The following is a 12,009-nucleotide window of genomic DNA, read 5'->3' on the forward strand; positions in this document are numbered from 1 at the left end:
CGGAGATGTGACACCGGCAGCTTTGCAGCAGTGAACCCCGGCGGCAGTGACCAGGAACCCCGCCACTCCCCCCCCCCCCCCCCCCCCCCTCGCCCCCAGGGAGGGACAGGAGGCAGCAGCAGAGCTGCCACCCGAGCCGCTAACTTTAACCAGGGGACCACAAGAGCAAACTTCCCCCAGCACCAGCACCACCCCGGGGCCGGGGATCTCGCCTCCTCCATCCCCCCCCCCCCCCCCCCCCCCACACACACTTTGGAGGCAGTGGAGGTGGAGGAGGAGGGTGGGTGTGGGAGGGAGGGGGGGGGGGGAGCAGAGCTGATACTCGCCTCCTCTCCGGGACTGGAGGAGCCGCTGGTTTGGGGCTGGCTATTTGGCTAGGGGAGGCGCTCTGTCCCGCTTGACTGTGCTGTGCTGTCCGCCTGGGGAGGAGGGTGGACACGGCCTCACTCACCTGGCCACAAGTTGTCCCCGGGCTCTCGGCCATGGCTCTGAATGCTACCTGCAGGCCAGCTGCCCCGCTCGCCCGGGACAGCAGCGGGCCGCTGCCCGAGGTGGTGGAGCTGAATGTGGGCGGCCAGGTGTACTTCACCCGGCTCTCCACCCTGACCAGCCTCCCCAACTCGGTGCTGGGCAGGATGTTCGGCCACAAGAGGAACTCTGGCAGCCCGGACCTGGCCCGGGACAACCGCGGACGCTTCTTCATCGACAGGGACGGCTTCTTGTTCCGCTACATCCTGGATTACCTGCGGGACCGCGCGGTGGTTCTGCCCGAGCTCTTCCCGGAGAAGCTGCGCCTCCGGCGGGAGGCTGAGTTCTTCCAGCTGCCCGACCTGGTCCGCATGCTGAGCCCGGAGGACGGGCAGAGCCCCGGCCTGGAAGAGCCCTCTCACAGCGACCTGGACGAGCTGTCCCAGGGCAGCGACCTCCCCCGGGCTGGCAGCCAGGCAGCCGAGCGCAGGGCCGGCTTCATCACCCTGGGTTATCGGGGCTCCTGTGTCCTGGGGCGGGACAGCATGCAGGGGGATGCCCGCCTCTTCCGCCGGGTCCCTCGGATCCTCGCCTGTGGTCGCATCGGCCTCCTCAAGGAAGTGTTTGGGGACAATGTGAACGAGAGCAGGGACCCGGACCGGACACCGGACAGGTACACGTCCCGCTTCTACCTCCGCTACCGACAACTTGAGAGAGCCTTCGACACACTGGCCGAAGCAGGCTTCACTCTACTGGGCAGCAATTCGTCTCTCACCGGCTCAGTGTGCGGCCAGGCTATTGACGACAGGGCATGGAGCAGCTACACTGAATACCTCTTCTACCGTGAGTACCGCCCATTGCATTGCTGTTTGCACCCAGCACGTGTGTACCCTGCAGTCCCAACATGTCCCACCACTCCCACTATCCAACATGTCCCATCCACTCCCACTATCAACATGACCCATCCACTCCCACTATCCCAACATGTCCCACCCACTCCCACTATCCAACATGTCTCACAATTCCCACTATCCCAACATGACCCATCCACTCCCACTATCCAACATGTCCCATCCACTCCCACTATCCAACACGTCCCAGTCCACTCCCACTATCCCAACATGTCCCATTCACTCCCACTATCCAACATGTCTCACCACTCCCACTATCCAACATGTCTCACCACTCCCACTATCCAACATGACCCATCCACTCCCAGTATCCAACATGTCCCATCCACTCCCACTATCCCAATATGACCTATCCACTCCCACTATCCAACATGTCCCATCCACTCCCACTATCCAACATGTCCCATCCACTCCCACTATCCAACATGTCACATCCACTCCCACTATCCAACATGTCCCATCCACTCCCACTATCCCAATATGTCCCATCCACTCCCACTATCCGAACATGTCCCATGCACTCCCACTATCCAACATGTCACATTCACTCCCACTATCCCAATATGTCCCATCCACTCCCACTATCCGCATATGTCCCATCCACTCCCACTATCCCAACATGTCCCATCCACTCCCACTATCCCAACATGTCCAATCCATTCCCACTATCCAACACATCCCAGTCCACTCCTGCTTTCCCAAAATGTCCCATCCACTTCCATTATCCCAACATATCTCATTGACTCACAGTATCCAACAAGCCCCATCCACTCCCACTATCCCAACATGTCCCATGCACTCCCACTATCCCAACATGTCCCATCCACATCCACTATCCCAACATGTCCCATCCACTCCCACTATCCCAACATTTCCCACCCACTCCCACTATCCCAACATGTCCCATACACACCCACTATCCCAACATGTCTCATCCACTCCCACTATCCAACATGTCCCATCCACTCGCACTATCCAACATGTCCCATCCACTCGCACTATCCAACATGTCCCATCCACAGCCACTATCCCAACATGTCCTATTCACAGCCACTATTCACACATATCTCATCCACTCCCACTATCCCAACATGTCCCATACACACCCACTATCCCAACATGTCTCATCCACTCCCACTATCCAACATGTCCCATCCACTTGCACTATCCAACATGTCCCATCCTCAGCCACTATCCCAACATGTCCTATTCACAGCCACTAGTCACACATATCTCATCCACTCCCACTATCCCAACATGTCTCATCCACTCCCACTATCCCAAAATGTCCCATCCACTCACAGGATGTCAACATAACCCATCAACTCCCACCATCCCAACATGTCCCATCCACTCCCACTGTCCCAACATGTCTCATCCACTCCCACTATCCCGGCATGTCCCATCCACTCCCACTACCCCAACATGTCCCATCCACTTCCACTATCCCAGCATGTCCCATCCACTCCCACAATCCCAACATGCGCCATCCACCCCCACTATCCCAATATGTCCCATCCACTCCCACTAACCGAACACGTCCCCTCCACTCCCACTATCAGACATGTCTCATCCACTCCCACTATCCCAATATGTCCCATCCACTCCCACTATCCGAACATGTCCCATCCACTCCCACTATCCAACATGTCCCATTCACCACCACTATCCCAATATGTCCCATCCACTCCCACTATCCAAATATGTCCCATCCACTCCCACTATCGGAACATGTCCCATCCACTCCCACTATACCAACATATCCCATCCACTCCCACTATCCCAACATATCTCATCCGCTCCCATTATCCAACATGTCCCACCCACAGCCACTATCCCAACATGTCCCATCCACTCCCACTATCCCAGCATGTCCCATCCACTCCCACTATCCCAACGTGCGCCATCCACTCCCACTATCCCAATATGTCCCATCCACTCCCACTATCCAACAAGTCCCATTCAATCCCACTATCCCAGTATGTCCCATCCACTCCCACTATCCGACTATGTCCCATCTACTCCCACTATCCGAACATGTCCCATCCACTCCCACTATCCCAACATGTCCTAGCCACTCCCACTATCCCAACATGTCTCATCCACTCCCCCTATCCAACATGTCCCATCCATTCCCACAATCCAACACGTCCCAGTCCACTCCTGCTTTCCCAAAATGTCCCATCCACTTCCATTATCCCAACATATCTCATTGACTCCCACTATCCAACATGTCCCACCCACTCCCACTATCCCAATATGTCCCACCCACTCCCACTATCCCAACATGTCCCATACACTCCCACTATCGCAACATGTCCCAGTTCACTCCCACTATCCCAGCACGTCCCATCCACTCCCACGATCCCAACATGTCTCATCGGACCCACTAACCCAACATGTCCCAGTTCACTCCCACTATCCCAACATGTCCCAGTTCACTTCCACTATCCCAACATGTCACATTCATTCTCACTATCCAACATGTCCAATCCAATCCCACTATCCCTACATGACCCAGTCCACTCCCACTATCCCAACATGTTCCATCCACTCCCACGACCCCAACATGTCTCATCCAGACCCACTAGCCCAACATGTCCCAGTTCACTCCCACTACCCCAATATGTCCCATCCACTCCCACTATCCCCCCCACTCCCACTATCCCAACATGTCCCATCCACACCCACTATCCCAACATGTTCCAGTCCACTCCCACTATCCCAACATGTCACATTCACTCCCACTATCCAACATGTCCCATCTATACCCACTATCCCAACATGTCCCAGTCACTCCCACTATCCCAGCATGTCCCACCCACACCCACTATCCCAACCTGTCCCATCTACTCCCACTATCCCAACTTGTCCCATCCACTATCCCAACTTGTCCCATCCACTCTCATTATCCCAACATGTCCCATCCACACCCACTATCCCAACATGTCCCATCCACTCCCATTATCCCAACTTGTCCCATCCACATCCACTATCCCAACTTGTTCCATCCACTCCCATATCCCAACATGTCCCAGTCCACTCCCACTATCCCAACATGTTCCAATTCACTCCCACTATCCAACATGTCCCAATCCACTCCAACTATCCCTACATATCCCAGTTCACTCCCACTATATAACATGTCCCAGTCCACTCCCACTAGATAACATGTCCCAGTCCACCCCCACTGTATAACATGTCCCAGTCCACTCCCACTATCCCAACATGTCCCAATTCACTCCCATTATGCAAAGAGGCTCAGGCTACTCCCACTGTCCAACATGTTCCAGTCCATTCCCACTATCTAACATGTCCCAGTCCACTCCCACTATCCAACATTTCCCATGCACTCCCATTATCCCAACATATCCCATCCACTCCCATATCCCAACATGTCCCAGTTCACATGTCCCAATCCACTCCCATAATACAAAGGGGCTCAGGCCACTCCCACTATCCAACATGTCCCAGTCCATTCCCATTGTCCAACATGTCCCAGTCCATTCCCACTATCTAACATGTCCCAGTCCACTCCCACTATCCCAACATGTCCCATCCACTCCCACTATCCCAACATGTCCCATCCTCTCCCACTGTCCAACATGTCCCATCCTCTCCCACTATCCAACATGTCCCAGGCCACTCCACTATCGAACATGATGCAGTTCACATCCAACACGTTAAGGTTACACACTTCATCTACTTTCTATCATACTGAGTCTGGATCCACCGGTTATCACCCAGTACATTTCAGTCCATATTCAACAGTGAGCTTACACCTCGAACCCAACACCGAGCATTAATGCAGTGGCAGCACCGACTGTGCCCGTGGGCAGAGAGGAGAGGGAACAACCCTCCCATTTCGAGCTAAACTAAAAGGAAACTATATATATATGTGTGGAGATACTGCGTACATATATATATATATGTACAGTAAATAATATTCAATCATGAACGGGACAAATTAAGAGTTCGAGTGGGCAAGAAACACAACACGTGTACAAAGGCGAGTACAGACTGTGCCGTACTTTGCGCATATACATACGTTTCTATATTGATCCCTCCAGGGGAAGGCGCCCAATCCGCCATAAAGTCTGTGTGCAAGGAGAATCAGTAGCAGTTGCAGAGTAGGACATTGCTGGAAAGAATTATAGTAATGAATAAATCATTGGGAGGTGAACTGTACAGTAAATGTAACTCTCCAACCTCCCCATTCCCCACCCCACCTCCGATAAGGAGCGTCTCAGCCCCGCAGTACTCGGCTCAATGCTTGCACTGGCTCCTGGACAGTGACTGACTGCTACTGTAATAAATGTAATAAGAAAGAACCTTTGATGCTGGATTGTAGGGTGTGATTCTGACCATTGCACAGTGCCTGCCACATTCTCTAAGGGTGAGAGCGGGATGTTTGGCCGTGTATAGCTGGGCTAGAAGGCTAACACCTCCAGACAGGAGCTTCCAGCATTAGTACACTTCCATCCAGCCTTAATTAAACCAACTCCTTGTCCTGTCTGAGATACTGTCCATGGCTGCAAATGGAGGTTATAATTCATATCAGTTTAATCAATATCTCCATAATAGCAGGAGGCAGTATCGAGCTGTATTTTCTGCTGGCAAGTCCTGACGCCTGCCAGGGCTGGTGCAACTTTATTGGACCCACATCGCCCGAAAGTATGATTCAGTTTGGAAAAATGGGTTTATTACAGTTTGATATCACATTACAATTGTTTTGGTTGTGGGATATTGCTCACAGTGGAATAATTGAGGCAGTGCTCTCACTTCAACCTACTTGTAAAGTTGCAACGTTAAACGCAAGAGGCATTACACAGCGGGAGGAAATCGAGGTCTCTGAGTCCTCGGGATTGGGACAAGGATAGGGTACGCTGTTGCTCCTTAATAGGTGTATGACAAAGCGCTGACTTGCTGAATCATCTTTAGGTGCTGTGCCACTGGCAAACATTGTCTCATTCATGCTTGTTCTCGACCTAGTCAATTGCCCCCTTAATTCGTTTATTCTTGAAATGCAGCGAGGTTGATCCAAAGATAGTAATTCACAAATACAACAACGTTCCTGAACAACTCGACAATGAAGGGAAGTAATGAATAACAGGCCCTAGCTGATATTAACAGTACATTTCGGGGCGGTGGGGGAGTGGGTCGGAAGTGGGAGGCAATTTGGCAAGTCAGCAACGACATTACAAAGTGGAGTGCACTTGGTCAGTGTTGAATATGTGAGGCTTGTAGTCCTGTATTGCTGTATTCTGATGACGCAGTATTAGTCATCCAAGCCATAAATTGTGTGAACCATGAGAGCATTCATCGCATTTTTTTCTAGTTTTAGGACAGAGGACTTGCCAGTGGGGCAGTAAAGCTTCCCACTCTTGAAACAAACGGCCAACTTTCTGGCATTATGTGATGAAAGGAGCAACAACTTGGCTCAACAACAGTGAGATAGGACTAAAGCACTGTCATTGCCAAATATTGGGTTATTAAAGTCCATTATTTTCTTATCAGTGGCAGGTTGCATTAAGGGCAATATAATACCGTTTTCCTTGATGCTGCAAACTTAAAAATATATACCTGCCCTGTAATGAGTGCTAACACCTGATGTTAGTTTCCACGTTAAAGCTCTTTCAACCCGACAACACCATGGCCCCTATTTGCCCCCATGTCAGGATGACCTGGCTTTTCATGTGAAGATCAAAGAATCTTTTCCTTTTGTCTGAGCTCATCAAATATAATGATTTGCTTGGGTTTCTTTGGTCCTTAAGAGGAAGTGGTGGTGTAGTGGGATTGTCACTAGACTAGTAATCCAAAGACCCAGGGTAATAATGATCTAGGGACCAGGGTTCAAATCCCACCATCAGACATAGGAGCGGAATTAGGCTGATTGAGTCTGCTCCGCCATTCAATCTTGGCTGATACTTTTCTCATCCCCATTCTCCTGCCTCCTCCCCATCACCCTAGATCCCCTTATTAATCAAGAACCTATCCATCTCTGTCTTAAAGACACTCAGTGACTTGGACTCCACAGCCTTCTGAGGCAATGAGTTCCACAGATTCACCACCCTCTGGCTGTAGAAATTCCTCCTCAGCTCAGTTTTAAAGGATTGTGCCTTCTGTCTGAGGCTGTGCCCTCGGGTTCTAGTTTCTCCTACTAGTGGAAACATCTTCTTCACGTTCACCTTATCTAGGCCTCTAAGGCATGGCAGGTGGTAGAATTTGAATTCAATAAAAATCAGGAATTAACCATTGTTGATTGTTGTAAGAACCCATCTGGTTCACTAATGCCCTTTAGGGAAGGAAATCTGTCACCTTACCTGTTCTTGTCACCTTACCTGTTCTGACCTATATGCGACTCCAGATCCACAGCAATATGATTGACTCTTAAGTGCCCTCAGGGGTGGGCAATAAATGCTGACTCAGCCAGTGACACCCACCTCCTGTGAACACATTTTAAAAAAATGCTGTACTTCAAAATATTATCACTGTATAGACATGGCAGCTGTTCTGTTCATCTACTGCATAGATACCATTAGTTTTTCAAATAGAACAGTCCAATAAAAGGACTGAACCTCTCAAATTGGGCCATGGTGTTGTTGGGCTGAAAGAGATTTAACATGGAAAATAACATTAGGTGTTAGCACTCATCACAGGGCAGATATATATTTTTGGGTTTGCAGCATCAAAGAAAAAGTATTATATTATCTTGACCTCTACAATTTGGGATAATTGATGGCAACATTTATTTCAACATATCTTCAGTAATTTGCATTTTAGTATAACTATAAGCGTAGTAACAAATTACTATATTCATTCTTCAAAGATGGTCAGTCAAACCAATAATTGAATCTGTGTTGATTTAATATGCAGGATTAAATTACTATCTTGTGCAATGTTGATAGAAATAAATTTATTATTTAAATTATCTAAAATGAAAATCCCAGGCTGCCAAATTTGAAGACTTGTTAACCATTCCAAGTGTGACTTTGTTGTTCTGTGCCATTGAGGGAGATATTTACCTTGGTCTGAGGGACTAACTCTACTCTTAACTCTGCCTCACCAATATGACACGGCAGTAGTCCATCATGGCTTGTAGTGTTACAGCTACTAATTACACAGATCCTTTCTTCCTCAATAGTTGTACAGAATCATCAGTTAAGCGAAAAAATAATAATTTAGTTTGAAAACCCCACTGTACCCATCAGGTGTCTACAGTAGATCAATAAGAAATCGACATAATCAATACAGCTTCAATTCAATACATCAACAGAGCTCATTTTGATGTGCAGTGCAAATAATTGGGTTGGCAGTCACTCTTTTGCTCTGTCCATGTCACCAATTAGCTATATTCATAGTTGCTGTCTGTGAAAATACCTCAAGGTTGCTTACACTACATGCTAATATCACTGTTGCTGGATGCTTGGTGATCCCCTTGACTTGGCTTCAAACTGACAACAGGAAAAGAGAAATCCACACCACGGAGCTTGCTAGATATTTGTGGCAGCTTTGGGAGTTTGAACTCACTGCTGAATGCTGTTGCTTTGTTACTGACCACTGAATCTGGGCTATTAGTATAAATCACACGGAGAAGGGAATTGGGGATTAAGATACAAATTCAGGACTGGCATAATGTGCTGACGTATCTACTGGGGCCATTGGAACAAGGGGAAGCATTTCTTCATAGACACTGGGTAAAAAAGCTAGCTGGGTTACAAAATGTCATTGACTGTAGACAGGAAACAAATTCTATTTGCCTGCCTTGCCAGTCACAATGAGCAGTGTGGATGTGATCCACACGAGATCCACACGTTATGCGTGGCATAAAACTTTCTTTGTGTTTTACGGCTCAGCATAATGTACAGTTCTGTTATTTCATTGAACCATGACCTATTCTCTGGACAATGGTCTATTCGCACAACTTATTCTGGAACAAATGCCCTAGAATAGTTTGATGCCCCACTCTGTAATGACTTACTTAATGCTATTCTGCTTAGCAATAGAGGTGATGCTGATGATCCAAATGGAGCCAATGCAACCCCAACATTTTTAAACTGAGAGTGACTTCAAAAGTTACTCTAAAGTAGAGTTTTGTAAGGCACGAGCTGGCGAATATGGATCTGAGCTTCCTTTTTTCTATACTACAGGAAGCTATTCACAAATTTGATTTAAAAAATGCTTTCTAACAATTGAAGCCGTTTATGACAATTAATGAAAAATTGTACATCACTCTGTGCTGAACAATTGTTTTGATGTATTATGTTACTCTTCGGCTTAATATAAAGTACAGTATTGATATTTTATTGCTCAGTGACCTCTTAATGTGCTGCAATCAATGATCTACTGTTACACCTTATTTAAGATTTGGGCAGAGTAGACTACCATTTATTATTTCCAATGTTAACAACATCTTCCTTTTTTAAAAAGTGGGACCTTTCACTCATTTTCACAATCTTAAAAAAGAATTCTGACATATCATTACGTGTGGAACATCTTTTATTTGTTTTCAGTGAGTGAACACTACTTTCAGTTCACAGACAAATGATAATTCCCATGAGTGGTTAACAAAAACATTAGTTCACCTGAATGAATGTTACCATTTAAGGATTCACTGTCAGCTGACAGTGTTTTACAGAACTGTAGACAGAAGAGGGTGCAGTGGCACAGCTCAAGACATAAAAGTATGATTGCATCATGATTTGTTGTTACAAAGTGTAAATAATGGTTACTAGTTGACCTAAAGTCCTAGTACAATCACATTTCGACATTGCAACGTGTAGCTACTAAGTGCTGAGGCACTCCAACCCTAAAACTGAAAAAACTATTACCATCACAGGGCAACATCGCTTTGATAATCTTAAACCAAGTGCATCTGTCCTGAAAATATTGTAGCTGCCTTTTCCCAGGATTATTCTATTTATGCCAATTTAAAACCCTGGAATAAAGAAAATATCTCACTACCAATAAATTGTGGGTATTACGCAAAGTCTCAGCTGTGAGAAACAGTCTCAAAATATTTAACATAAAAGAGGGACATTATGTTGCTGACAATTTTATGTAATTTATCACCTGGACTATAATGTACCTTCCCACCTTCTCGATGTATTCAAAGTCTGCTGCTCCATAGATCCAGCCGCTGCTTCATGTGTCTCAGTTCCTTCTTACTCTTGCTGAGATCCTTGCAAACTAGAAGCATTGCCTTCTTTATTTACTCTTACCACGAGTGTAACACTTGCCTTAAAAAAGCAGTGGGCCTTTTACTTGAGTATCACTAGATCTTATGATAATGGTGCTCCCATGATGGTGTTAAATAGGGAATTCCAGGATATTGTACAAGTATCAGTGAAAGAATGGTGATATAAATATCCAAGTCAGGATGGTATGTGACTTAGAGGAGAACTTGGAAGTGATGCTGTCCCCATTACATTGTCACTCTTGCCCTTTGTACGTTATTCACAGAGAGGGAGGAATATCACAAGCTTTCCGCCCCCACCACAGTGCTGAAAAAGCTTTTATCCAAGTCTCAAATAGCATCCTATGTGTCTGTGACAAAGGTAAACTTTCCCTCTTCATCCTTCTTGATCTATCTATCCTTTGGCATGGTTGCTCACACTATCATTCTACAACGCTTCTCCACTGTCACCCAGCTGGGTGGAACGTCTGTCACCAGTTCCATTTTTATTTATCTAATTGGAGCCAGAGAATCGCTTGCAATAGCTTCTCTTCCTCCTCCCATTCTATTACTTTGTTGCCCCCCTCCTGTTTTTCAGCTACATGCTGCCCCTCAATGAAGGCACAGTGTTAGTTTTCACACATATGCTAATAATGCCCAGTTCTGTCTCACCACCACCTCTCTCAACTCCTTCATTGTTGTTAAATTATCAGACTGCCTATCCAACATCCAGTACTGGATGAGCAGAAATTTCCATTAATTTCATGCTGGGAAGTCATGGTTTTTGGTCCCTGTCCCAACCTCCAGTCTTTAGCTACTGACTCCACCCCTCTCCCTGGAAACAGTCTGAGATTAAGCCAATCTGTCCACAAATTGTCATATTTCACCTTTAGATCAGCTACTGACCCGATATTTGTGCCATCACTAAAATCACCTATTTTAACCTCTGTAACTTTTCCTGACTTTGCCCCTGTCTCAGCTCATCTGCTGTTTGAACACTTATTCATGCCTTTGTTACCTCTAGATGTGACATTTGGTTGGTCTCCCACAATCTATCCTCCATAAACTTGAGGTCATCTAAAATTCTGCTGTCCATGTCTTAACTTGTAATAAACCCCATTCCCTTATCATCTATGCTTGCTGACCTATATTGACTCTTGGTCAAGTACATCTTGATTTTAAAATTCTCATCTTTGTTTTCTAATCTCTCTGTGACCTTACAGCCCTCTATTTTTCTTAATCACCTCCAAGCTCACAACCTTCAAAGATATCTGGGTTCCACTAATTCTGGCCATTTGTGCGTTCCCTATTTTAATTGCATTGGTGGACATGCCTTCTGTTGCTTAGGCCGCAAGTTCTGGAAAAACATCTGTACACCTTTCCAGCTCCACATCTTGTTTCCTTCTTTTAAGACACTCCTTAAAACTAGTCTCATTGACCAAGAGGGATTTTCCA

General features: G+C 46.9%; 1 protein-coding gene across 3 annotated transcripts in view; it reads left to right on the forward strand.

The window, feature by feature from the left end:
* Positions 1 to 309: 309 nt before the first annotated feature.
* LOC140426998 (BTB/POZ domain-containing protein KCTD16-like) overlaps positions 310 to 12,009 on the forward strand; it is a 343,701-nt gene continuing 332,001 nt past the window's right edge. For all 3 annotated transcript variants that reach the window (XM_072512365.1, XM_072512366.1, XM_072512367.1), the window contains exon 1: positions 310 to 1,311. In XM_072512365.1, the coding sequence (XP_072368466.1) occupies positions 483 to 1,311 (829 nt within the window). In that variant the 5' untranslated portion in view covers positions 310 to 482. The remainder of the gene's footprint in view (positions 1,312 to 12,009) is intronic.

The sequence above is a fragment of the Scyliorhinus torazame genome, chromosome 7, assembly GCF_047496885.1.
Source record: "Scyliorhinus torazame isolate Kashiwa2021f chromosome 7, sScyTor2.1, whole genome shotgun sequence".
Lineage (NCBI taxonomy): Eukaryota > Metazoa > Chordata > Chondrichthyes > Carcharhiniformes > Scyliorhinidae > Scyliorhinus > Scyliorhinus torazame.